Below are 26,442 nucleotides of genomic sequence, written 5' to 3'. Positions count from 1 at the left end.
ACTGGAAGGAAAATTCCACTGGGGGAAAAAAAGAAAATTTCTAAGTGAGCTGAGTCCCTTTGTTGCTTACCGTATATACTCGCGTATAAGTCGACTTTTTCAGCACATTTTTTGTGCTGAAAAAGCCCTCCTCGACTTATACGCGAGCCACCCGCAGCTGCCGCCACCGCCCATGGTTCCCCTCAGTACTGAGGCATCAGTAGATTAAATGTTTTTGAATATTTATTTCAAAGAAAAACAGTAAACTAGCTCCCAAGTGGTGCTGGCCAACAAGCATCAATATGGTCTTAACAATAATTTTGGTGCATAAAAACGTTAGTTCAATCAGCAACCAAGGGAAAACAAAAGAGTTAAAATCCTTCAAAACTGGATTCCTCATCAACATCTCGTCCAAATTGTAACCTAAATCGATTCTTTAAGAGAGGGATATTTTACTGTGAAATGGAAAGGGAGTCTAAGCCCTTTGATATAGTGTGATCCTGCCTTGTGACCCTTAATATCTTCAATTTGGTAGAATTTTAAGCAAATGAAAAGAAATCTTTTAAATCTGTTTTTTGTTTCATAAACAATAGTGCAGTATAACAATGAATATGGCAAACCAATACAGAAATAATAATCAACATATAATAGTTCCGGCCTGCTATGCAAAAAAATAGACTAGTGAGGGTCTCATTCCTTTTATAGTGTTCTCTCTAGCTGTGTCCTATGGCACTGTTGACGGATTCTGTAGCTCTTTGCTGTTCTTTTGTTGAGCTCTCTCTCCTTACTGTCAAGTTTCCTTCCAAGGGTAGCCCTGAAATATGCAAATACAGTCTTCATAATAACTGGAATCCTCTGTGAAGTCTTCATCTTGAAATTGGTTCCAGGTACAGGCCTCTTTAATACCCCTTATGGTACAAATATTTATATAGCACCCATTATAACATTTTATAACAGGAAATCAAAATACAAACTAATAGTCAATCAATATAAACACAATATCCCCCTCTCAACAATTAATACAAACATTCTCCTACCTGAAATATGCAAATACAGTTTATAACAACTGAACTCTGTGAAGCTGACTGGCTCCAGGCCTCTTAACTGAACTCTGTGAAATTGACTGGCTACAGGCCTCTTAACAGTTCTGAGAAAATGTAGCCTTTTCTTCCTGATATGGAAAATCTGAGCTCTTTAACTCCCTCTAATGGACCCTGGACTACACAAACAGAGCTTCAGTTACAGAACATACAGCTGTATATAAAAACCGAGAGGCGCTTTGAGGTATAAGAAAACCGGAATGCAAGTTTTAGGAGGCTTTTTCAGCATAAAAATGTGCTGGAAGCAGCTTCAACCCATAAGCACGGGTATATACCAAGGCTCTGTGGAGTTGTTCTTGGCTCTTAACGTTTTTAATGGTTTAAAATCTAATTTTGTCATGTATGTTTTAAATTTTTAGCCACCTTTGTAAGCCTTGTAAGAGATAGAAAGTCAGGAATAAAAATATCGCAAAATAGTGAGCAAGATTTTGATCACTTTAAAATGACTTGTGAAAGCTAGTATTTCTCATCTTTGTTGTTTTACATTATACATTGATAGTGATGTATTATGGTGTCAACATCTTGATGCACATACTCTCATTGCTAAACTGAAAATATTTTCATATCTTTAAAGGAGTGATGTCTATTGTTCCGAATCTTCTACCTTGCCTACATATTCAGAAGTAAAAGAATGCCATTCTCAGAGAAATAATTCTTATGAGTGCATCTTTCAGCCTTTTTTCCTTTTATCGGGTTACACAATGTGGATAGAAATACGGCACCCATTGGGAACACTTACATCTCAACCAGTGTGTATCCTTCCAAAAGAAGTAGGTAAGTAGAAACTCATTTGTAGCAATGTTTCATTGTCTGATGGAAGAGTTTTATACAAGTCTTTCAATGACCCCCTATCATATACTAATATTTAAAGGTGTAGATATTTACTAACACAAACACACAAAAACAAAAATAGAGCAAGGACAATGGGAAAGTATATTTGTCTTCTGTAAGGTTTTTGCACCAACACACATTGAATTTTAATAGCTTGTGGGAAATGACATTGCAAAGAATGTATGGTTTGAAAAATACATTTTTCAAGCTCATTTTATATACACATACACGCACGCATGCACACACACACACACACATATAAAATAAGGCACATTAATTCTTCTCTCTTCCCTACTCTTCAAAGAATGCTATGAATCCACACTCTTCTGAAATACTTTTCTTCTCAGATTGCTTCTGTAATTCAGACTTTATTTGAAGTTTTCAAATTATGCAAATATAATTTGCTAGTTTCTAACATGTTTTTATTCCTTCTCTGCAATTTTTTATCTTATAAGTTTTGTATTTCTTCTTCCAATAATAATTATTCTTTGGTAGATCCATTTTTCAGTTACATTTTTGAGCTTGTGTGGCACAGTGACCATTAAGATTATTAAAATTAAATGTCCATTAGAAATCACCAGGGCATGCAATTACCAGACATTTAAATAAAGACTTCAGTTTTCAGTACTCTTAATCTTTCTTTCTACTTCCACCTCCACTATTACTGTGTTAGAGAACCAGCATTGTGTAGTGTTGAAGGTGTTGAACTAGGCTCTGGGGAAACTCAGGTTTGAATCTTCACTCTGCTATAGAAGCTTGGTAGGTTGCTTAGGGCCAGCCTCACACACTCTCAGCCTCAATCCTGGCAAGTATTTGGATGAAAGATCTCCAAGGACTATCAGGGGGATGATGCTGAGGAAGGCTATGGCATACCACCTCTGTACATCTCTTTAAACACCTATGGGGTCACCATAAGTCAGCAGTGAGTTGACAGAAAACCCCCCTCCCCCTGTCTTGCTTTTGTTACATTTTCTCTAAAATTATTTGTGTACTATAGGATATCTTCAAAAGTGATGGACTGAATTCATATGATTATATTTTAGTGTATTATACCACTAGAGTAGAATGGCAGAATTATGGCATCTTAAAAACAGAGGCTGTTGGTAAGTGGGCAGCTACCAATCATCTGTCCAGCTATCCACTTTTACTAATATTCACTGAATAGTTCTACGGACTCCAGAGATCTATACTGGCTATTTTAAGAACATCTTCACACAATCTTGATTGGTTAACCCTTTACTTTTTTAAACTTGATGGATCTGGAGAGACTAGAAATGGCTTATAAAAAGGTGAAAAATAATCTTGCAAAAAAACCCACAAAAAAATCTGGGCTGGTCCATATCTATCAAGCTGACTATTTCAGGACCCAGGCTGAAACACCTCTCGTCAAGTATGACTGCAGTGACTAAAATTATCATCTCTCCCTCCACGTCCTACTGCCTCATAACTTATTAATTTTAAGCAGATCACTGAAATATGAAAAAAACAGAACTAAATCTGAATGGCTGTGAAAACTAATCACTATGTTGGCACGCCTAAATGCCTTACCATCTAGAGTCTTTCAAGAGAGGCATCTGATAGAGTATGTGACTGTGGTGCAAATAGTGTAGATACCCTGTATCATGTAACTTTTGAGGGCAACTATTTTAATGAGAGTAGAAATCTCTTAATTTTTCCTTTGTTCCAAAATATAGATCAAGCAGAGACATTCATTATATTAGAAGATAATAGAAGACTTATCACTCTTTCAGACATGAAATTTCTGCCCTAGTGATTGATTTTCACTGCCATTCAGATGTGGTCTAGGAAGATCTATGGTAAGGAGCAGTTAAATATGAACAGTAGTTGGGAAGTTTGCCAAATAGAAGAATACCAACAATGGAGTAGAGCAACCACATTGTGTGCTATAGATTGTACCATTGTAATACCGTATATACTCATGTATAAGTCAAATTTTTCAGCACATTTTTAAAGCTGAAAAAGCTCCCCTCAACTTATATGCGGGTCATTGAAAATGTTTGTGTGTTTTTACTTTGCCGGCCAGCAGGGGGCGCAGTTTTTATGCTAGAGGCACCAAAATTTCAGGGTACCCTTAGAAGACTCTCCTGATGATACCAGCCATGTTTGGTAAAGTTTGGTTCAGGGGGTCCAAAGTTATGGACCCCCAAAGGAGGTGCCCCCATTCCCCATTGTTTTCAATGGGAGCTATTAGTAGATGGGGCTACCCTTTTGAGGGTCCATAACTTTGGACCGTCTGAACCAAACTTCACCAAACCTGGCTGGTCTCATCAGGAGAGTCTCTTTATGATACCAGCCAGGTTTGGTAAAGTTTGGGTCAGGGGACCCAAAGTTATTGATTCCCAAAGGGGATGCCCCATTCCCCATTGTTTACAATGGAAGCTAATAGTAGATTTTTCATCTCTGATAATATCCCTCTTAAAATCTAAGTTGGGTTACATTTGGACATACAGATGATGATGAGGAATCCAGTTTTGAAGGATTTTAACTCTTGTGTTTTAGCTTGGTTGCTGGTTGAGCTAAGGTTTTTGTACTTTTAAACTTATTGTTGATACCATATTGTTCTTGTTGACCCTCTTTTCCACTTACAGAGCCAGTTTACTGTTTTTCTTTGAAATAAATATTCAAAAACATTTAACCTACTGATGCCTCAATTGATGCTGCATTTCCCACCCTCGACTTATATGCAAGTCAATAAGTTTTCCCAGTTTTTTGTGGTAAAATTAGGTGCTTCTACTTATATTCGGGTCGACTTATACACGAGTATATACGGTAATATCTTAATAAATAGTTCTTAATCGTGTTCATAGCTTCCTGTCTGGTAATTGATGGGAGTCCAAGGAAAGGTTGAGGAGCTGAAGTAGTGGCTCAACAATTTTATTCCAATGGAAAACATACATATCCTCCCTGAGGTAGCCCTCTTGGGCAAGGACATAGCTATAGAAAATGGAAACTGCACCCTGCACTGAAACTGCACCTTGCCCCGCCTAGACTCTGCTGCAATGGGACTGTGGATTGGAGGCAGGCACTGAGCAATCCTAATTGTGTTAATTGGAAGGAAGGAAGGAAGGAAGGAAGGAAGGAAGGAAGGAAGGAAGGAAGGAAGGAAGGAAGGAAGGAAGGAAGGAAGGAAGGAAGGAAGGAAGGAAGAGACAGTCAGATACATACTCTCATTGTGATAAGGATGGAAGGAAGGGACAGAAAAAGTAAGGGAGAGAAAGAGGGAAAGGGACAGAAAGGAGGAAAGGGAGAGCTTTGATGATAGTGAGGGGGGCAGAGGGATATGTTGCTCATATTCCCACTTCCCCCACCATCCCCACTTAAAATTTTTTTTGAAAAAAATTACAAATACTTTACTTTTAGGCAAATGTGCTGCAGCTGAGAGGAGACTTGGGGCAGGGACATGCCAGGGAGGGCATTCCTTCCCTGGTTTTGTCCTAACCTCCACTCTCCCTCCAGCTGTTGCTCACCAGGAAGAAAAGTAAGCTTAATTTTAAAACAATACTTTTAAAATAACTTGTATGAATGATACTTTATATAAATTGTATTTTATTTACATTGTTAGCCACTCTGAGCCTGCTCCAGTTGGAAGAGCGATTTATTAAATCAGAATAAATAAATAGTATTTTAGCCTAAAATAATTTAAGAGCTGCTGAAATGTATTGACCATGGCATGTGAAAATTTCATTATGTAATAGGATGTAATAGACAGATTTTTATCCAGCATCAGTTACATAGTCACAGTGGGCTTTCCTCAAGTCAGAGGCATGCAAAGCAACCCATAAAGACTTAAAGCAGGTCACCTGTTCTATCCTATGGTCTTTTATGCTCCATGCCCAGCGTTCAGGCATAACACAGGGATACTATGAGCTGTTAACTTAGTAAAATGGAAGACAAGTATCTTAATCTGTGGGGGAGGTGGTCAGACCCCTCTTTGGAGCTGGTGCAGTCCTGTGTCAGCATGGGTATCCACCACATACACAAGCCCTCAAAAACACACACTTTAAGGATAACTCCCCAAAACATAGAACACCTTTTGCTCTCTGTTCTGCTCCTTTCTATGTCCTCTCTACTGCCTCAGCAAGGGCTCACCTAGCATCAGGTCTCTGGGTCTCAGTGGTGGTGGAGGTTGGAGGCAGGAGGAGAGGGAGGCCAAGGTGGCCTTGGGTGGGCTGGCAGAAGAGGTGAGGCAGGGCCGAGTGGTGGGTGCTCCAGGACCAGAGTGTTGCCTGATCAGTGCATGTGCACCCAGGCGCTTTAGAGAAAGCACCTGCAGCACTGCGTGGAGCCCATCCAGTGGCCCTAATTCCTGCTGGCTGAGATCCAGCCACATCTGGGCTGCTCCTTCTTCCTCCAGAGGAGTGTGTCTATCTCCCTCATGCTCCTGCCTCCACTGCTGCTGCATCAATCAAGGCAGGCAGTTGGCACAGGCAGGCAGTGGAAGCACGGCTGGAACTTGTGCAGCTCTTGGGGGAGCGAAGGAGAGGGTGGCAGCCCCTCAAGTGCAGCTCTTGGGGGAGCGAGGGAGGGGGTGGCTGCCCCTCAAGTGACTGATGGCTAGATTGTCTGCCCCCCTGTGCTCCCCCCCCCACGCATTCCTCTGATACCCTTGAATTTTTCATGTAAGTTCTGGTGACCATGAAGCTGTTACAGTTCCCACACTATAAGACTTCAGCTAAAACAGCTGTTGATGAAAAGACAGGTTACAAATGCATAGCATTGTCAACTGCTGCATGATGACTTGTCCCTATCATGGAATCTTAAGTGACAGAAGGTTCAAAAACAACAACGACAAACTGAGAATTCTACAGTTGGCAGTAGAGCAACCATTAGGAACTGACTATTGAAGCTGACAGTTGAGGCTGGTTGTAGGAGTAAGAAAAAGACAGTGATTTAGGATCCAGAAGGATTCTGTATGTGAAGGAAGTAGTTTGAGTGTCTTTTCCTAATGGAAACAGGTCATAAATAAAGGGGATGATTAATAACATGTTTAAGGAAGAATACTGGGAAATTGTGTGTTTTGTTCCTGATACCACCAACATTTAAAATATTGTTTCAAGAAACCTAATAGCCAAATCCAGATGTAGGGGGCCAAATTATCCTGTGGAGGTGGTGTGGCCCAGGTCAGAGGATTTGCCCTCCCTTGGGCACTTGCACCAGAGGAGGGGCAAACATTCTGGTGGGTGGCTCCTGTGGTCCTTAGGGACACCCAAAGCCAGTGATACTGCATCACTGGTTGCATGCCATTAGTACAGTGGGGGTGTGCTGGAAGCATTCATGGGGTGGAGCCAATATTAGTCAGCTTCCACCTCAAGTTTGAGGGCAGGGATGACATGGCCATTGAGCTCTATAGAGAACTTTCTGGTGGTGGTGAGATTTTTCTGTATTTTTTGCCACCCTGTGCTGCCAGAAAGCCACCTGGAGGGGGTGGGGTGGTGTGTTAGCGTTGCGTCCTCGGCTACCTCAGGCTGTGGATTGCACTGTCCATCAGTTCAACTAAGCAGTGAATGCTTAGGATTCTCTATGTTAGTATATATCAAAAGTATCAGCACCTGACTATTAAATATATCAGATACATCCTGAACAAAAAAGTTTGTTTAGAAGTATCTGGAGTTTTCTCATTCCTGTTGTTAAATCTGCCAAGTTAATTTTTCTGAAACCTCCCTGCAAACCAGCAGGGTGTAGTGGTTAAGAGCAGATGGACTCTAGAGAACCAGATTAGATTCCCCACTTCTCCACATGAGTGGCAGACACGAATCTGGTGAACCAGGTTTGTTTCCCCATTTCTACACATGAAGCCTGTTGAGTGACCTTGGACTAGTCACAGTCTCTCTGAACTCTCTCAAGCCCACCTACCTTACAAGGTGTCTGACCTGTGGAGAAGAAGGAAAGGGTTTGAGTCGCTAGAGGCTCCTTACAGTTGAAACAATTTCAGAACTAAACCCAGACTGCTGATCTTTTTCTTGATTTCCTTTGAGGAGACAAATCAAACAGTTTTGTGTTTCTATTTTCATTAAGCCTCTCATATGCCATATTCTAACTTATAAAAAGAATATGTTTTCAGCCATTGCTCATTTCTTTTAAGAGTGGAACAAACAAAAAACAATGGACAAGATATAAAGTCTCTGGAGGTATGGGGGTAGTGGATGATGAAAAAATTAATTTAAAAAAGGGAATCCATCATATTAACCTCCAAGTGAGAGCTGGAGAATTCTTGCTATTACAGTTGATCTCCAGACGACAGAGACCAATTCCCCTGGATACAGTGGCTGCTTTGGAAGGTGGTACTGCACCCTGCTGAAGTCTCTTCAACCCCCAAATCTCACCCTCTCCAAGCTCCATCCCCCAAATCTCCAGATATCTCCCCACCCTGTTGTATTCATTTATTTGATTTTTATCCTGCCCTTTTCCAATCAAAGTCTGGCTCAAGATGGCTAATAATATTTAAAATATAAGGTTAAAAATAAATACCCTATTCCTCATATAGGTTAACATCAAAACCTTGAGCTAGTATAAAATACAAGACAGTGTCCTCATAAATTAATAGGGAGAACAATTAATAGGGAGGGGAGGAAATCAGAGAGAAAAGGCAAGAAGAAAAGAAGGGAAAGGAAAAATAATGAAAAGAAGTCAGAGAAGGGAACGCAGGGGACAGGAAGAGGAAGGCAAAGTAGAGTAGAGATGTCACTGTACTCAACAATATGCTTGTCAGAACATGTTAGTCTTGTAGGCCCTGCAGTACTGAGCCAGGTCCCTCAGGGTCCACGTCTCATTTGTTAGAGAGTTCCACCAGTCCAGAGCCAGAGCTGAAAAGGCTGCGGCTCTGGTTGAGGATAGCCTGACACTATTTATGTAGGTTACTGTTTAGTTAAGAAGAAATTAAACATAGTTCTATTGGATTCAACTAGAGGATTCTTAGTCAATAAGTCATAAAATGCCTTTTGTTTAACTTTCTAGTGAAGCCATTTCCTCCCTTCAGTGTTAAAGCAGAAATCACAAGGGAAGTGGGAATGCTGAATGTGACCTGGAATAATCCAGAACTTCCTAAGAGTGATCTTCAGTTTCAGATCCGATATGCTCTCAATGGAACAGAAATAACCTGGGAGGTACGGACTGACTTAATCAAAGATAGGTGATGCATCTACAGCCTACTTGCAATGATATTCTGTGGCCAGTTCATTAAAACTAGTTATTGAATGGTGTATAAGAAATTCCTTAAATTTTTGAACAAGCTGTTGTTTTTTGCAACAGAACCATTTGCAGTGAGCCTTTTCTTCTGGATTTATTTAGTAGGGGCAGATAGTCTGTTCAAGATTTAAGCTCTTCAGCCATCATTCAGAAATGATTACTTTTGTCATAGACGGTGTTACTTTTTAAACAAGAGCAGTCAGCCTTGTTGCTTTTTACATTTCAGATAACTGAAATTTCTGCTATATCAGGAAACTGTGTCAGTATAGAAGTTCAGGATTCCTGTGCAGTTTACATTGTTCAAGTGCGCTGCAGAATCCTTGATGGAGTTGGCTACTGGAGTGATTGGAGTAGACCTGAATATACAGTTGTGAAGGATATCAAAGGTAAGTTTAATACCATATTTTTTACTATTTTTACCCTTTACGCTCAAATGCATGTAAACAACTAGTTATTCTACTTCTTAAATACAATTTTTTTCAGCTCCATTGAGAGGACCTGAATTTTGGAGAACTGTTAATGACGATCCAGTAAGGAAGCAGAAAAATGTGACTCTGTTTTGGAAGGTAAATGAATGATGTCAGAGTTGATAGAGAGGGAGAATGAAATATTAAAAACCCAAATCACATTTTTGTGTTATGATTATGATGTTGTGTCCATAGTATGATTGTTGTGGATTTTGCAGGGTGGAAATATATTTGGTTCAAACAATACATATATGGTTCAAAGATCATTATTGTTAGCAAAACCACTAAACCTAAGAGTGCAATCCAGATTGCAGGGCGGGGGGAGGAGCATTGAGGTGGCTGGGGACAGCATGGTGAAAGCATCACTGTGCCTTTTCCAAAGAGGCTTTGCGCGGTGCAGAAAGGAGGGTAATTTGAAAACTCTCCTGCTGCCCAAATTGCCCCATAGCCCAAGCAGGCTTATACAATACAAAAGTGTGGTGTAAGTGTGCTCCCTTCACCCATGTTTGCTCCCTCTGCTGACATGTGTACCTCATATGCTGGTGAATGTTTATGTTTATTAGATTTATTAGGAGATCTAAGTAGTTGAATTATAAAGCTATAAAAGTTATGACAACGGTTATAGGAAATACAATTTAACTAGCAAATACATTTTGCATTCTTACTGATAAAGATAGATAACCGTTAAAAATTTAAAAAACAACAACCCTGAAATTGTCTAATATATGCTGATTCTTTTTTCCTTTGCAGCCACTGTTGACGAATCTTGCCTTGTGTAGTGTGCTTGAGTATGTGATAGAGCATACTACTTCAGAAAATATCACCTGGTCTGATTATGTAGAAAATGACACGACTTATACATTTCTATGGTCAGAGGATGTTCACACCATTAAAGTTATTGCTGTAAATTCAATTGGAGCTTCTTCTGTGAATTTCATTATAACCCTCTCACAACAAATGAATGCAGGTAAAAGCAACATATAAGTATGCCTCTCAGGCTTAATTTTATTGATGTAAGGCAATCAGTATGCCAAGTGAATTAGCTTACAGTGCTGGAAATCTGTGGGTGATTGGTCAATGATATGTTAGATTATGGCCTTTTCTTTACAAGTCACAACATTTTCAGGCTGTAAAGAAACCATTTCCTCCATGGAGTTCTGCACGGTTTTCCTTCCTTTGGTTTTGGAAATGTTTCCAAAAGAGTTTTTCTCTGTTATTTGTGAAACCTTTTTACATCATTTTTTCTGCTGAAACATTTCTGAGCTGGCTTTCCTTCCAGTATAGTCATATTTAAAACATTTTATCTTTCCCACTAGCTGTTTTCCATGTTTCTATGCCGTTTTCCCCTTGACATCCTTTCTTCACATCCCTCATCTCACTCCTTTCTCCCTCACCTTTATTTTTGCCATTTTGTTGGTGGTTTTTTTGTTGTTGTTTTGGTTGAATCAATGAAGCATTGATTCAGTGGAACTACAGAGAATCAAAGCAATGAATTTATGAAGCATTATTTCAATTAATAAGCAAAATTAAATTAAGAAACCTTTACAACAGCCATGAAGTATTTTTCAGGAGGTGATTGTGGACAAACATTATGGTAAAAGAAGGTGGGGTTTGAAAACGTTCTGGAAACTTTCTGTGTGACTTATATGGAAAAGGCCAGTATAAGGTATGAACATAGATAAGAACTTCCTGAGAGCTTCGCTTCCATCTGGCACAATTTCCTGTATCTTTTCACTGACCCTTGCTTAGCTGAATTCACATGATTGCTTCTCACCTCCCCTGACTCCATTCTTACTGTCTCCTTTTGATCTCTACTCTTAGCTGTGTTCATGCAACTCTTACTTTCTTTTGTTGATGGGCTATGTTGCGCAAGAGGGTGAGGGAAGGAAGGGTGGGTGGTATGGATGCAGGAGTTTATTATACTAACTATCCTACCTAGAGAAACAATAGCAAATCTTAATGGGGAAAAACTCACATGAAATTGCTAAACAATGCCCCATTCTGCACAGCACAAATAAAATGTGTTCAGGAAGGGAGAAAAAGCAAAATGTTTAGAAAATATTTTATTTGTGCTCAAAATTGGTTATTCAGAAAATGCTCAACTAGTGATTTTTTCTGAAGCCATATTTAAAACTTTGCCTGCTTCCTGTGTGGAGGGCAGGAAACATTTTATTTTTCCCGCCCGAAATGAAAAAACTGTCACTTTATGTAAAGCTGTCGCACCTGCCATTTTCTGCTGCTTCAGTTTGATTCTCCATGCCACCAGCCTTTTGCTGATTCTTTTCCACAGACATTTCCTCTGCTGGCATCTTCCTTGGGCACCATTTCAGTGGATGGAGAGTACATGAACAAACTCAGTCATGCCTGCTGATTATGGCAACCTGTCATTTGCCCCCTTCTTTATTTTCAGTAAGGTATCTTCAAAACTACAAATACTCCATATGAGAATCCATGCTGATTCCATGATGATTCTCATACTGAGGCTTCAAAGCTTTGAAGATACTTCATCAAAAATAAAAATAGGGGAAAATGACATGTTGCCATAATCAGCAGGCACAACTGAGTTCATTAGTGTACTTCAATATAGTACTGAAATATTGCCCCACCATGATGCCAGCAGAAGAAATGTCTGTGGGAGAGAATAAAAAAATGGTGGGCAGCACAAAGAATCAAACTGAAATGGCAGAAAATGGCATACAAATGAACCATTTTCTCAAAAATGCTTAATTTTTCTGCACTATGCAGTTGAAAAAACCAAAAGTTCTTTTAAAAATGTTTTCCAAATGTTTTAAATGGTCTGCGTGGAAAGGGCCAGTATGAAACAGGCTGAACTGTACTGGACTTACAAAAATAAATGTGAAAGGCTCCACACAGAGGCGTAGCTGGGCCAAACTGCACCCGATGCGCAGTCTATATTCCCCCCTATAGCCCCCCTGCAGCGCCCTCCCACGGCGCCCCCCTTCCCACACTTACCTTAGTTCTTTTCCTTTTCCTAGAACCTTTTCAGGCTGAAAAAAAGGCCTATTCACAGTTCAGGCTTTAAGAAGGCCTGATGGGAACTATACTTCCCAGGAGACCTTGTGAGGCCCAAGGTCTCCTGGGAACTGTAGTTCCTCAGGCCATTGTTTACCTTCTTCTTGTGATTTAATTCACCAAGAACTAAATAATAATAAAATAGAAATTTTAAATCATACCTGACGTTTGTTTGCAAGTGATGCGATTAGTTCGCGGTAGGATCTAATGCCTCTCATAGAAACTTCATGATCTCTTTTTGTTTTTGTCAGTCAACATTGTGAAATCTGTTAGTGCCTATCCAATAAACAGCAGCTGTGTAATTGTGTCCTGGATACTTTCACCTGCAATATATGTTGTTACATCTTTTGTAATTGAATGGACCAACCTAAATGAAGAAGAACAAATGAAATGGATAATGGTTCCTCCATATATTAGGAAATGTCATATTTATGGTGAGTTTGTCTATGGTTGTTTTATGGTTCTGATGTGTTTCAGCAGTTCTTAATACTGTAGTTGTTGATACTTCAAGAACTACTAGACCATTGACAAAACTGAAATGATAGTTCCTGAACAAGGCTGAGACAGGCATACCTTTTATTAAAATTTGTTTATTCCTCAGATTTTAAAAATGAGCTCAGAATGGGAATAGTGGCTAGTTTTACAAAAAACACAAGTTGCCTATCTGTTCCTGAGTAACAGATTCTGGGATCAGGTTGTTGTGGGTTTTTCGGGCTGTGTGACTGTGGTCTGGTAGAACTTGTTCCTAACGTTCCACCTGCATCTGTGGCTGGCATCTTCAGTGGTGTATCATGGAGAGAAGTCTGTTACACACCGTGTCCAGATCCTCTGTTATTTTGTATTCATCTTCTTCATTTCATACATAAAGGTCTCTTTTCTACAATAAGAAACTGAAACAGCGTTTTTCTGTTCTAGATAATTTCATTCTAATTGAGAAATATCGCTTTAGTGTGAACCCAGTACTTCTTGAAGGAGTTGCTAAGTCCACAATGACAGAAGGTTTTTCCAAAGGTAACCTATTCAGGGCATTTTTAATATATTGCTTCATTAATTGAAATATAATTTCTTCATTACAGAAAAAAATCCATTCAACTTAATTATTTTTTCCAAAATATTTAATAAAGGTACATATCTTGTAACTGTGAAGAAAATCATGTTATGTTATTCATATTTCCAATATCTATAATATACAGTGGGAACCTATAAGATTCACAAGGAGGGGGTCCCTTCTTCCTCCCATCATGGGATCACCCGCAACTCCTCAGAGCCAACAACAACTATTAGCTTATGCTCCTCATGGGAAACTCAAAGGGAGGGGAATTGTCACTTGCTTTCCCGTAACCCCTGGAACGCCATGCCACACCCCCGCACTGGTGAGTGCCTGGTGCATCACGTCCCCCTGTCCCCTTGGTGCTACGCCATTGCCTTCCATCCAGTGCTTTTCCCACTCTGCCTACTCATCTATCCTGCATTGGCTGGATCTGCTAATCACTGTTCTGCCTGCCCTCTCTCTACTGTTATTGCTATGTCCTCCTCCCTACCAGCTGGAGAGGTGGCAGTGGCAGGGCTGCCATTGGTATTGGGATTGGGGTGACTACTCCTTCACTCCTCTGCACGTATGCAGACAACATTCCTGTCTTTTGATGGGGATTTAAACCTTCTCCCTCCATTAGTTGTAAGTTTTCAGATGTTTAGATTAATTTTATTACAGCTATTAAAAATGCAAGCTTCTATATTAGTATTACTTGAGGGAATTCTGTGTCTCTCCAACCTATTCAAGCCATTCAAGAGAACTCGGGTGTTTCAGAACACATCAAGCTGTGCTCTGTTTTGAATTGAATCTTATTACAAACCCTAAATAGAATGTTATTTAAAAGATGTTCAGATTCCCATTCTTGAGTTTTATTCTTTGAATGGGATGGGATCATGACTTACAAACTGAAAAGTAGAACCTTTACTTGCTTATTAGCCTTGGTATAGTAGCTGCCTGGGTTAGTAAGACTAGTGGATAACCATGACAATTATTTTTGATGTGATATCATCCTGTATGAACTGCTACCCCAATTAAAGTGGGAAACACACTCATGTTTATTTATGAATACAGAATTTATTAAACTCACTGATACTTGCTTCTAAGTAAAGGCAGCAGGATGACTAATTTCACAAGTGAGCTAAACTTGTACTCTTGCTATATATAAAATGCTTTTTAATTTGGGGAGATAGCAGTTCAGGGTGTGGCAGGTCAGTTGTAAACTGAAGTGAAAGTTGCTTACTTTCCAACTTGCTTACTTGCTTACTTAAGGATAAAACCTATTAAACTTACTTAAGTATAAAACCTATTAAACTCAGTAGAACATAGTGTCGGATAAATCTTTTTAAAATTATTCAGCCTATATTTAACTAATTCAGATTTTCTGTGTTGGAATACTTGTTTATAACTACTTAAACTGTTGACTCTGATTTTAAGGTGGGATTGAGAAACAGAATTACGTGAACTTCTATGTGATTCTTCCGCTAGTAATTTTGTGCTTAGTTTTCCTGTTTGGAGCTCTTCTGGTCTTGCAGCAAAGGTAAAGCTTTCTTATATGTGTTGCCAAGTGGATAATGTTTTTGAACTTAAATACAAGTATCTATAAGATTATTCTTATAAGTGTGAGCCCAGCAAGTCTGCCATTTAGTTGGCCTAAGAGAGGTCTGCATATGGCACTTCTCAGAGCAGGGAGCTAAACATGCAGCATAGAAGTACCTTCAACAAATAATTTCAGTTTCCAGTAAAACCATGACCCAGCAACTACCTAACCATTGCAAAAGTAATTTTGAACTTTTCATATTTTATATTTATATAGCATTCTGACTGCCAGATTGTAAAACAAATTTATTTTTAAGTACCTGTACTTGTAATTCAGGGTAGTGCCATGGAGCAGGATGAGAGAAAATTTACAATGAGGAGAGCTACACTCGTCTCATCTTTTTAACAGGGTAGTTTACGTGATCCGGGAGCCCTGGAAAAAAAGTCAAGAATGACTTCCCACAACCCTTTGCCTACTGATTTATGTATTTACTTCATTTGTATCCCACCTTTCTTCCCAATGAGGGCCAAAAGTATTTTTCATTGATATTCTCCCCTCCATTTTATCTTCACAACAATTCTGAGAGGTAGGTTACGCTGACAGTGGATGACTGGCTGAAGCAAGTTTCCATGGCAAAGAAGGGATTTGAACTTGGGACCTAGTCTGATATTTTAACCACTAAAAATTTTAACCACTAAAAAACACTCAGGATTGTTATAAGGATAAAAATGGAGGCGGAGAGAAAGTTGGAAATTACTCTGGGTCCTCATAAGGGAACTCCCAGAGCTGATTGCTGGGCCCAGCCAGTGAGTGTAGTGCTTAATTCTGAATCATTCTTGCAAAGTATCTTCACAGTTTAAGATTGAAAATGGATACAGATTCTTTTAAAATCCCTTACTCTATACACAGTGAAGAAGCATTTCCATGTGTCTATGTAAGGGGGGGGGGGTGCATTCTACTTTCCTGTGGGCACTTAAACACCCATTTGTTAGAGTAATGGCAGGAGAACTTAGTATTTGGCATGAACACAAGATCCCTTTCCCTGGCACTTATTCCTCTAACCCCCAACAGACAGTACTTGTCTTTACCCAACTTAAGAGACAAATACAGATTTGGAAGTTTTTGGAGCAAAAACTTTTTAGCCAGTCAGGTATTAGTAGCAAGGGTAGTGCTAGTTGTTTCTCCCTCCTCTGTACCCATGGCTCACTTTGGTACAACACTACACTCTGTCCAGTGTTTTAACAGTGTGCATATAGGAGACATTTTTATATTTTTCTAAAAGGGGGAGGACAAAAATCTCCCACATGATTCTGTACTTTTTTCTTTCTTAAATTTATCCTAGACCACCCTAAAGCATCTGCAAATAAATAGGATGCTGGATTTGAAAAACAAGAAACTTCTTGAAGTACAGAGAACCAATAGTCTTGAAGTAATTGAACTATGCATAATACATAAATTGCAAGAGACTAGTCTTAAAATACTGTTACAGAAGAGTGTTTTTAGGAACTTATCATGTATTTATTTATTTAGTAGGTTCCTTTCTCCACTGCCTCTTGAGGAAAGGCTCAGTTTGAACTGGACTGCTCAAGGGCTCAGTTTGGACTGGAATAATAACCTGCAATTTTACTTGCTGAGAAAATCCTGTTATGCTTTCTAGCAAAATTAACTTTAGAGTCTTTAGATGTCCTTTTAAATAGATATGGATATGATGACTCAGTTAGGAATTCCATTGGTCCTGGTAGTAGGAGAGCTTAATCATTTTCCAATATGGGCATTAACATCTACAGCTAAAATTAACAAGCCTCATGAGTACTATTCGGTAACCCTAACCAATAAGGCTGAAGATGAATTATCTCACTGTTTCTCTTGGAATTTTCTCCGGAGTATGTGAAGTGCCTGTGAATGTCTTTGTGAAGGATCTATTTAAGGTTTTACATGACTCCCCTTAACCCACCTAACATACAGCCCTAAGCAGAGGTACACCCTTCAGATACCATTGATTTCATTACTATAGAAGGGTGTAATTCTGCTCAGGAAGTCACTGTTAATGTTTGGGTGATGGACTGCAAGGAAAAGAGTAATTTTAAACTGCAGTTCTGTCCAAGAAAAGAATTTTTTACCTTCAGTGTGGTGCAGGAAGCCTAGGAACAGGAGGAGCCACCTGATTAGCTGTGGCCTCTTACACTCTGATTGGGCAAGTAACAGTAAGGAGGGGGGATGAGATTATCTCCCATGTGAATACAATCTGAAAGGCTTTTGGTCTGAATCACTGCAGCTGATTGCCTTAGCTGAATGAAAACTAAACATCTCAGAGGAGATAGTTCAGTCAAACTGTGTGACAGGAACTATTGTGAGCAGCCTGAGTGCTGGGAGAAAGCAATTATACTCTGACCAAGTATACTGGTGGGTGAGGTTTATAGGAGGGCCAAGTGAAGATCATATAAACCAGGATAGGAATATCTTCTAGGTAGAAAAGTATTCCAGTACAACATTGGGTTTGGGGTATAGGGATTTGCTTTACGTTTACCTCAGTGGAGAGTTTACGTTTTATTTTTGAGGGTTTGTCTTATGATAGAGCTGAATGACTGTACTATGGATAAGTACCTAGCATATGTGTGTAGAAACCATAAGCCAGTAGCATTTAAGATAAAGGAACTGTACAACTCAATAACATCTATGAAATCAACATCTAAGCTGAACTATAACTGAGTAATCTTAAGTGCTATGCTAATGAAATCAAAAACTCTTAACCTCTGTGCCAAGCTCTTGTGTAATTAGTGTGTTTGTGTATTCATCTTGTCTCCTGCCATATTTGTTCATCCACCCATCTCCAAGTTAATATCTCTCCCTTTACCATCTCCTCTGTCTGTTAAATAAATCTGAGTTACTGTTTATTTTAGAGTGACTAATGAGGGGAGTTCCTGGAAAGGAATAAAAAGTCAGCAGGCATCCCTCACCTTCTGAGAAGTATAGCAGGGCTGAGGGAAGTGCTTCTTGTTACCAAACGCTACCATTCTGAAGCAGCTCAGCCCCAGAAGGGAAAAAAGGCAGGAATATCTGACAAGCTTGGTCAGTGAGTGGTTTCCCAGCCTGAAGAACTATAGAGGTGAAGGGGTGCCATCACAGCTTGATTAAATTATATTTGTGGTCTACATGGCAGAAGTGTATTATGATGTATTATGAGAACCACAATAGCAATCTAATACTGTATAAGCCATAAAGCAGCTGTGATGAGCTTTTATACAACTTATTCAAATTCAGCATTGTGGGAGGGGTTTTAAAATGTAGCTATGTTGATCTTAAAATTGCTGAAGTTTTCCTCAAAAAAAATGAACCTTACTTTTAATGTGACAGGGTTAAATAAAAGTTGATTTCTGTTAAAGAAATATGTCTTTCCAGCTATAATAATAATATTCACTTATGAGACAAATAGAAACATTTTTGACATTTCAGAATGAAGACGCTATTCTGGGATGATGTTCCAAACCCCAAAAATTGTTCATGGGCACAATCTGTAAATTTCCAAAAGGTACGAACTCCCATCTTGATTTATTCCTTTTATGATTTTTATGTTTTATGTCTAAATTCAATTTTAAAACAATTAATTTGCTAACTGGAAAAAACTATAATGAATTCTTATCTTACCATAAATAATTGGTTGAGGGTTTGAAGTCCTTAGCCAATCGCCATGCAGGATGGATACCCACCCAAGTCCTATGCATCCTGCATGCCCATTGGCCCATGCCTCACCCAACCTTTCTCAAACCTACCTGCCCCAACACCAACATCACCCTCAAACTTTCCCCACCTTTGGGAATCTGTGATGCTCTGTAAAGCCAGTGGGTTGGATCCAGAAATGCTCAAATGGGAAAAGAAATCTCTTAGCAAAGTTTCACTTGCAGAGGGAATTATACAATACTTTGATAAATATCTCTCACTTCCATCCCAGTTTCCTCATAAACTCTATTACATACAACACAGATTCTTGTGCAGTAATAGCCTCTTTTAATACTAATTTTATTATTTATTCATTTTACAAATTTAAATTTGATATGAGTTTGTGATGGTATAATATGCATACCAATAAAGGTTATTATTATTTAATTTTGTTTCCTATCAAGCTGCCAGTTCTTTAGCTGGTTGTTGTTGCTATAAAAGCTTGAGCATAAGCTGCTCCTTTGGACTTTTTCTTGCATTTCCATTTGTACATCTTTGCTAAGAGATTTCTTTGTGCTGGATCCAAGTCAATATCTGTTACTACATGGGTGGGATTATGCCATGGGCTGCACAAATTCACATACAAGACAAATTCCCAGTCCCAGGTCATTTGTGGGCTGTTCCAATGAACACAGAGGTCTTCTTCAGTGACCTCTTCTTTATCGGAGTAGCCAACTACTTGGGACTTCCTCTGATTTCAATTTAATAGAGAAGGTCACAGTGGTGCCCTGGAATACACTCAGGACTATGGATCTTGATGAGTGCATTCAATCTTTCAGATCTAGTTTTATTTCAATAGAATTTTGGTGCAGTTTTGGATTAATTGCAGTTTGATCTTTGGATACCACAAACCCATGCTGCTGCTGCAGCTTAAATTAAGGTTTCCTTATTTTTACAGTGTATACTATTAGATAACTTGGCCACCGCTATTATAAATACCAAGTTAAAGATTTGATTATTTGCCCAGAAAAGCTACTAAATAATGGAAGAAATATATGAAAATATTTAAACTCTTTTCTTAGTTTACATTCCCAGTACATTTTTATTTTCTCATCTTTTTAATTTTATTTCATTTCATTTGAACAGAGAGTGGACATTCTGTGAAGTCTGATCATGGTCACTGCCCGCTGAACCATTGTGACAGCACCCAGACTTCCTATACAGAGTTGTTAGAAGAATTATGCATTTGTATTCAGAAGAGAGGAATTATTTACATATCATTTATCTGTTTACTTGTTCATACATGCTAGTGCTGGAAATAATTTTATCCAAAAATTATATTAAAGGTGTACAATTCTGAGACCATTTTCCATATTTCAGAAAAGATAGAATGCTGTTTGTAAGAGGACATGAGGTGGAAGTAAAGAAGACAGAGTTTGCCATCATTCATTCAGCCACCCTCAGGAATGTTCTGTTTTTTATGAATTTTAGTTGAAATGCCTTGCAGTAATAGGACAGGGCAGGTTACAAGTCGAGCAGGAATGGATCCATTGATAATGGGTGTCATGAGATAGCTTGGAATTGGCCTGAATTTGCATGTAAGCCCTATAGTTTCCAACCCTGATTATAACAGCTGAGCATGCCATAATTTCAAGTGCTATGCTAAGGAGACTTTTTTTTTAATAAGCCCATTGATTTCACTGGACTTAGAAGGGTGTAACTCTCCTTAGAGTTGCACTAAAAATGCCCTAAAAGGAAAATTATCTTTTAATATCTATTTTAAATTCTACAGCATTTTTCTGGTTTCCATTTGTTTGTAATTTTTTTCTATTTATTTTGCCAACTGAACAGCTACCTTGCTGCTGCTCTATTGGTAGAGAGTGTTTATTATTTAGAACATAATGGATTAACTTCTACAAACAATCACTTCAAAATGAAGAATAATAGAAGAACAGCCTTTTATTATTCGAATAATGTCTCAGATAAACTGTGTCCTAAACAGTGAGAAAGCATGTATTGCAGCTTGAAATCACTACATCTCAAGGAGCTGATTATTATCAACAAGAAATTGCTATTAAGTTCAATACTGCCACCCAAACTCAATGTCAGGTCCTGAAATGTCTACTATCTCTGGGACTGAATCTTCAAGATAGAAAGAAAATATGAAGTTCGTTAGAACAACAGTGCCATCCTAAAAAGAAGGCTCAATGGCCTTAAATGGGTATAACTCTGCTTAGGATGGCGATGTAAGACTTCCAGATCAAAGACCCATAAACAGTGCACATCTATTATGTTCTACACAATCTGCACACACACACACATATATTAGAATATATTCCTTAAAAATAAAAGCTTTCTGATACCTCTATTTAGACTATGCCTATGTTTCCTTGTGAGCCAAATGAAAGCTATTCATTACTCATCAGTGCTGACTTTAATGCAAAGAAATATGCAAAACTGGCCACATATCTGTTTTGCTCATCAGAGATGTTTAAATATCCAAATTGTCAATATAAATGTTTAAATTGTTTCTGAAATGAAAATAACTATTAAACCATTGTTTCCCTAGCTTCTAACTAGTCCATTTCTAACTATAATAATTTCTCTTTCATCTTTAAACTTGTTCTATGACAACAACATGTAGCCATCAATTCCATGTAGAGGATAAAAATCTGAAGTCAGCCTGGTCTGTGCCCATGTCTGTTCTCTGCATGGGGGAGAGACCTGTGAATTTAGATATTAATCATTTTTGAGTAAAATTCTGTCAATGGAAAGGACTCAAGAGAACCTGTTTTTCTCCCTGTTATACATACATAAATGTGATTTTTTCCCCCTCATAGGTGGTTTTCATTAGTTCTTGGCCCCACACTGCTTTGTTTTTTTTCCTGACTTCTATGTGTTTTTAAGCCTATGGAATTTACTTTCGTTTTCCTGCTGTTTTTCTCAATTCTGGTGGGGGAGTATTTTAACCTTAATCTTTTTCCAAACTAATTTGGAGTCCTCTTTACTCTCCTGAGTAATGCTTCAGGGTTTTTTTTTCTGCCCATTGAAGCCCAACAACATTTACCTCCCATCATCAAACTTCCACCCTTATTTCATTTTTAAAAAAATTCAAAGCAATATTGATAGGGAAATATAAGAATACGCCTGCCCATCTTTTTTATATTGGTGTTGAATGTTACCACAACCACTTTCCTAAACAAGCAAGAAACAATTTAATTTTAAAAAGAGATCATTAATACATGTTTGCAATTGCAGATGAATGTTTTTTTTTAACATTGAATGCTTATACCAATATAAGAATGCTTATATCAATAAATGACATGTTCTCCAAATCCATCGTCCTGCCCTAGCAACAGAATTTTCTTCTTTAAAACAGATAGAAAAGAGGTCTCTTTATGGGACATGCTGGCTCGTTACTCATAGAACACTTACCTTGGGCCTTTTAGCTGCACAGTGGGGCTGGAGTGTGCTCGCCTTGCATTTCTCTGAGCCAGCCTCAATGGACCTCTGTTTCCTGGTTCTCTTAACTCCGCCCCTGTTAAAGGGACAGATCTCATAACAGGCAGTTATCTGAATACTGAGCTTATATTCTCTCCCATCCCCTCCACAAATTCACTCTTTCCACCCTCCCATTATCCCAGCCTCTCTCTTGCTCTGCCACAGGAGACAGCCTTGTTTTGAAAAAGAGGCTTGTCTGGAAAAAAGTTTTTAAAAGCCCTCCTGATCATCAAGGGGGGCAGAAGCAGAGTGGGGCAGATGGGGTGGAGCCAGAAACTGATAAAACACAAGCCTCTAGCTGAGGCCAAGGTTAAATAAACCAGTACCAAGGATTCCTCCTGTTCAAAGCTTTATTCTTTCCAAACCACCGTTTTGGGGAACTGTCCTTTAGGTAGCAAGCAAGCAGGAGAATTCAAAGCCCTATTGTCTGCAAGTATTAGTTATAGTTTCTACAATTGTGGCCACCCACTCCACCTGTCCTTTGGCTATTGGCTAAGCCAAACTGCCCATCATGTTACCAATCCTTCTCCCCAGTTTGTACCTACTTGTTAGTATACTTCAGCATACACTCTGTCTCTTCACCCACTGGCTGGACCGCTCCAGACACCCCCCCCCTTTTGCTCACTTTTACCTTTTCCCATATTTAAGCATGCTCTTATGTCATACCTACCCTGCCCCATACCAGGATCTGGTTGCCATATCAACCAAGCCTGTCTTTGCCTTTATCAGTGTCTTTCTGGGCAGCAGCTTTCTCTTATTTATATCAACTTTATTCCACATTCCAATGTATTCATTGTCTCAGGCAAGGCCAATCCGTGTGTCTTTCCAAAAAGTCCTTTTTAATTTCTCTAACTAATATATGATGTTTTGGGTGCTGAGTGGTTTCCGGGCTGTATGGCCGTGTTCTAGCAGCATTCTCTCCTGACGTTTCGCCTGCATCTGTGGCTGGCATCTTCAGAGGATCTGATGTTGGGAAAGCAAGTGGAGTATATATCTGTTGGAGTGTCCAGGGTGGGTGGAGAAACCTTGTCTGTGAGTAACAAAGAAGGCAACCAGGTCAATAGTTGAGGGCATCTGAATAGAAGTATCCTGGCCTTTGTTTCTTTTGTCTATGGTCATCCTGTGTTTGTGTGGAGCTGGTTAGACACTGTCTTGACTCTAGTATTTTTCAACACTGGCAGCCAAGTTCTGTTCATTTTCATAGTTTCTTCCTTCCTGTTAAAATTGTCCATGTGCTTATGGATTTCAATTGCTTCTCTGTGTAGTCTGACGTAGTGGCTTTCAGAGTGGTCCAGAATTTCTGTTTTTTCAAATAATATTCTATGTCCAGGTTGGTTTATCATGTGTTCTGCTATTGCTGATTTTTCTGGCTGAAATAGTCTGCAGTGCCTTTCGTGTTCTTTGATACGTGTCTGTGCGCTGCGTTTGGTGGTTCCTATGTAGACTTGTCCACAGCTGCATGGTATGCGATAGACTCCTGCAGTAGCTAAAGGATCCCTCTTATCCTTTGCTGAACGTAGCATCTGTTGAATTTTCTTAGTGGGTCTGTAGATTGTTTGTAGGTTGTGCTTCTTCATCAGTTTTCCTATGCGATCAGTGGTTCCCTTGATGTATGGTAAGAACACCTTCCCTCTAGATGGCTCTTTATCTTTGTTCATGTGGCTTGTTCTTGGTCTTGCAGCCCTTCTGATTTCTGTATTAGAGTAACCATTAGCCTGTAGAGCCCTGTTAAAATGTCTTTATAAGAAACAATAGTCCTAATAGATTTCTTCTCACCGCCTTCTTGCAACCACCAAAAATATCCTCTGAAATGTTCCTGGGGGTGGGGGGTCCCAAAGCAGGATTTGAAGGGTATTTGGGGCTGCTTCCGGAGGAGAAGGCAGGAGAATAGTACTCTGTGGGCAGAAATCCTTGTGTTCACAAAGTGCTTTTTTCCAAGCCAACATATTTTCCTGGTGTACCATGGATGTTAAGGCCTAGGTCATGTCACTGGTAAGCCTTCGCCATTCCACACTGAATGGCTTTTGAATGGTCTTTGAGTATTTACAGTCACTTGTTAATTTGCTAATTTAAAATGCTACTGTAATTTCTATTTCCTATTCTCTTTTCAAGGAGGCCATCTATGTACTTCCTCTATTATTAATGAAGATGAGATGAGAAGTGCTCATTCAATGTTTCCTTTTTACTCAGGTGTTCTCTTTTTTTTTTTGCAAATCAAAGATTGGATAATATTATAAAAACTGCTACGATTACCTTTTCCATTGAAATGTGTGAAAAAATACTGAATATGTTCATTCTAATTCCTGTGCCTCTTTATCATGTATATGCTCATTAATTAAAATAAAGCAAACAAGTTTATGATATATGAATGGAGTATAGTAATTGGCTTTTCTCCCCCAATATGACTAAATTCTGAAGTACAAAATTAAGCATAATAAAATGGAGGCCAAGTGTCCAGGTGTTTCCTTTTTCCGATCCTTATTTTCTATTTGTTACAAGTCATAAATTGATACATGAGCATTAAAATGTGTCTTGTCTTTTAGCCTGAAACCTTTGAGCATCTCTTTCTCAATCATCTTGAAGTACTTTCATTTGGTCCTCTACTTCTGGAGCCAGAAATAGTGTTGGAAGATATCACTATTCATAAAGCAATGAAAAATGAAGACAAACAAGACTTGCTAGCTGTTGACTCTCTGTTTGCAACCATTCAAGACTTTGAGCATGACTCAGCTTGCTCTAGTGGCAATTTCAATAGTGATAGTCCCCTTGTTGCTGAAAGCAGTGAAGGGGCTGCAGGACAATCTAATGTAAAATATGCAACTATTATAAGTAACTCTTTGTCAAGTGGGCTTTTTGAGCCATCAACAAATCTAGACAGTTCTTTTGAAACTTGTTTTCTAGGCCATGATTCTTTAGTCCCAGCTTCTTTTTCTACCAGTTCTTGGGCAATGGGAAGTGAAGCATTACTGATATTACCTGATGGCCATTTAGACCCACTCAGAAAAATGGCATCTGTATCTGCTGCTTCATCTGAAGGCTTCTCAGAACCTTCAGACCAGGATAAAAGTTTCACTAAGGAACACAGTCTACAGAGGAGCATGTTTTACTTAGGAATGAGTTCAATTGACAGAAGTGAAAATGACATATTTTTAACAGAAAATTCAAATGTGATGTGTCACTTTCACACCAATGCTCTTTTCAGGCGGATGATGTTTTCCCAGGATACATGCTCTGATCTAAATCCTTTCATCAGCAAATGTGAAACCTCTGTTCAGACCTTTATACCATATATGCCACAGTTTCAGACACTGACAGTTAAACTACATGAGACAGCTAGTAGCAAAACATAATCACAGAGCTACCTTACTTTTAGTAAAGTCCAGTGGGTGGGATGGTAAAGTCCAGTGGGTGGGATCCAAAAGCAGCCTTCCCACCTGTGGAAGGTGACTTTTCTATCGAGCTCAGATGTTCAGGGGATTCCTTATCAGTCTTCTACCACAGCATGGCCAATTGGCCATGCTGACAGAGGCTGATGGGAATTGTAGTTCCTGAACATCTGGAGAGCCGCAGGTTCCCTACCCCTGTGCTAATGGAATGGCTGTTTAGTGTGAGGTATACACCTGAAATGTTGAGTAGCCAGAGTGGAAACTAACCCCAATATGTGTTTGTGCCAGAAGTTGTCCAGCATCTTATGCAAGTAGAAATAACTGCAAATTCTTGTATAAGATATTGTGCAAATGTTAGTAGAGTCACACTAGTGACTATTTTTCTTACTCTCGTGGTTTTTTGATGCATCCCAATGTGTTTTTCTGGCTAAACCCCCCCCCCTCCCATTGGAAGGTACTTTGCACAAGTAAACCTGTTACTCATTGTCCAGATGTCACACATTCTCAAGGGCAACAACCAAACCAAAATGTGATTACTCCATCCATTAATGCTACAGTGACCTTTGTATGAAATGTGGCTAAATGAAAGTAATTGCATCTTTTGGATATTGTCTATGGTGTTACTAATTTGATAAACAGCAAACTCCCTCCCAATGTCACAAATATGACTTAACATCCTTAGCTTTTAATTTTTTAAGTTAAAATGTTTACA

At 39.0% G+C, this 26,442-nt stretch overlaps 1 protein-coding gene and 1 long non-coding RNA gene across 2 annotated transcripts in view; one reads left to right on the top strand and one right to left on the bottom strand.

Moving 5' to 3' along the window:
- Positions 1 to 25,787, top strand: part of LEPR (leptin receptor) — a 90,725-nt gene extending 64,938 nt beyond the window's left edge. The window contains exons 12-21 of the mRNA XM_048498469.1: positions 1,654 to 1,853; positions 8,886 to 9,034; positions 9,343 to 9,502; positions 9,600 to 9,682; positions 10,334 to 10,550; positions 12,868 to 13,050; positions 13,532 to 13,627; positions 15,084 to 15,186; positions 18,640 to 18,715; positions 24,888 to 25,787. Coding sequence (XP_048354426.1) covers positions 1,654 to 1,853; positions 8,886 to 9,034; positions 9,343 to 9,502; positions 9,600 to 9,682; positions 10,334 to 10,550; positions 12,868 to 13,050; positions 13,532 to 13,627; positions 15,084 to 15,186; positions 18,640 to 18,715; positions 24,888 to 25,694 — 2,074 coding nt within the window. The 3' untranslated portion in view covers positions 25,695 to 25,787. The remainder of the gene's footprint in view (positions 1 to 1,653; positions 1,854 to 8,885; positions 9,035 to 9,342; positions 9,503 to 9,599; positions 9,683 to 10,333; positions 10,551 to 12,867; positions 13,051 to 13,531; positions 13,628 to 15,083; positions 15,187 to 18,639; positions 18,716 to 24,887) is intronic.
- Positions 745 to 22,406, bottom strand: LOC125433721. The gene is made up of 3 exons (XR_007244657.1): positions 22,279 to 22,406; positions 12,778 to 12,983; positions 745 to 793 (listed from the first exon to the last, which is right to left on the bottom strand). It is a non-coding gene; the product is annotated as an uncharacterized LOC125433721 (long non-coding RNA).
- Positions 25,788 to 26,442: the final 655 nt, after the last annotated feature.

The sequence above is a fragment of the Sphaerodactylus townsendi genome, linkage group LG05, assembly GCF_021028975.2.
Source record: "Sphaerodactylus townsendi isolate TG3544 linkage group LG05, MPM_Stown_v2.3, whole genome shotgun sequence".
Taxonomy (NCBI): Eukaryota; Metazoa; Chordata; class Lepidosauria; order Squamata; family Sphaerodactylidae; genus Sphaerodactylus; species Sphaerodactylus townsendi.
The sequence above is the reverse complement of the archived record's forward strand: the minus strand, read 5'-3'. Positions and strand labels throughout refer to the sequence as shown.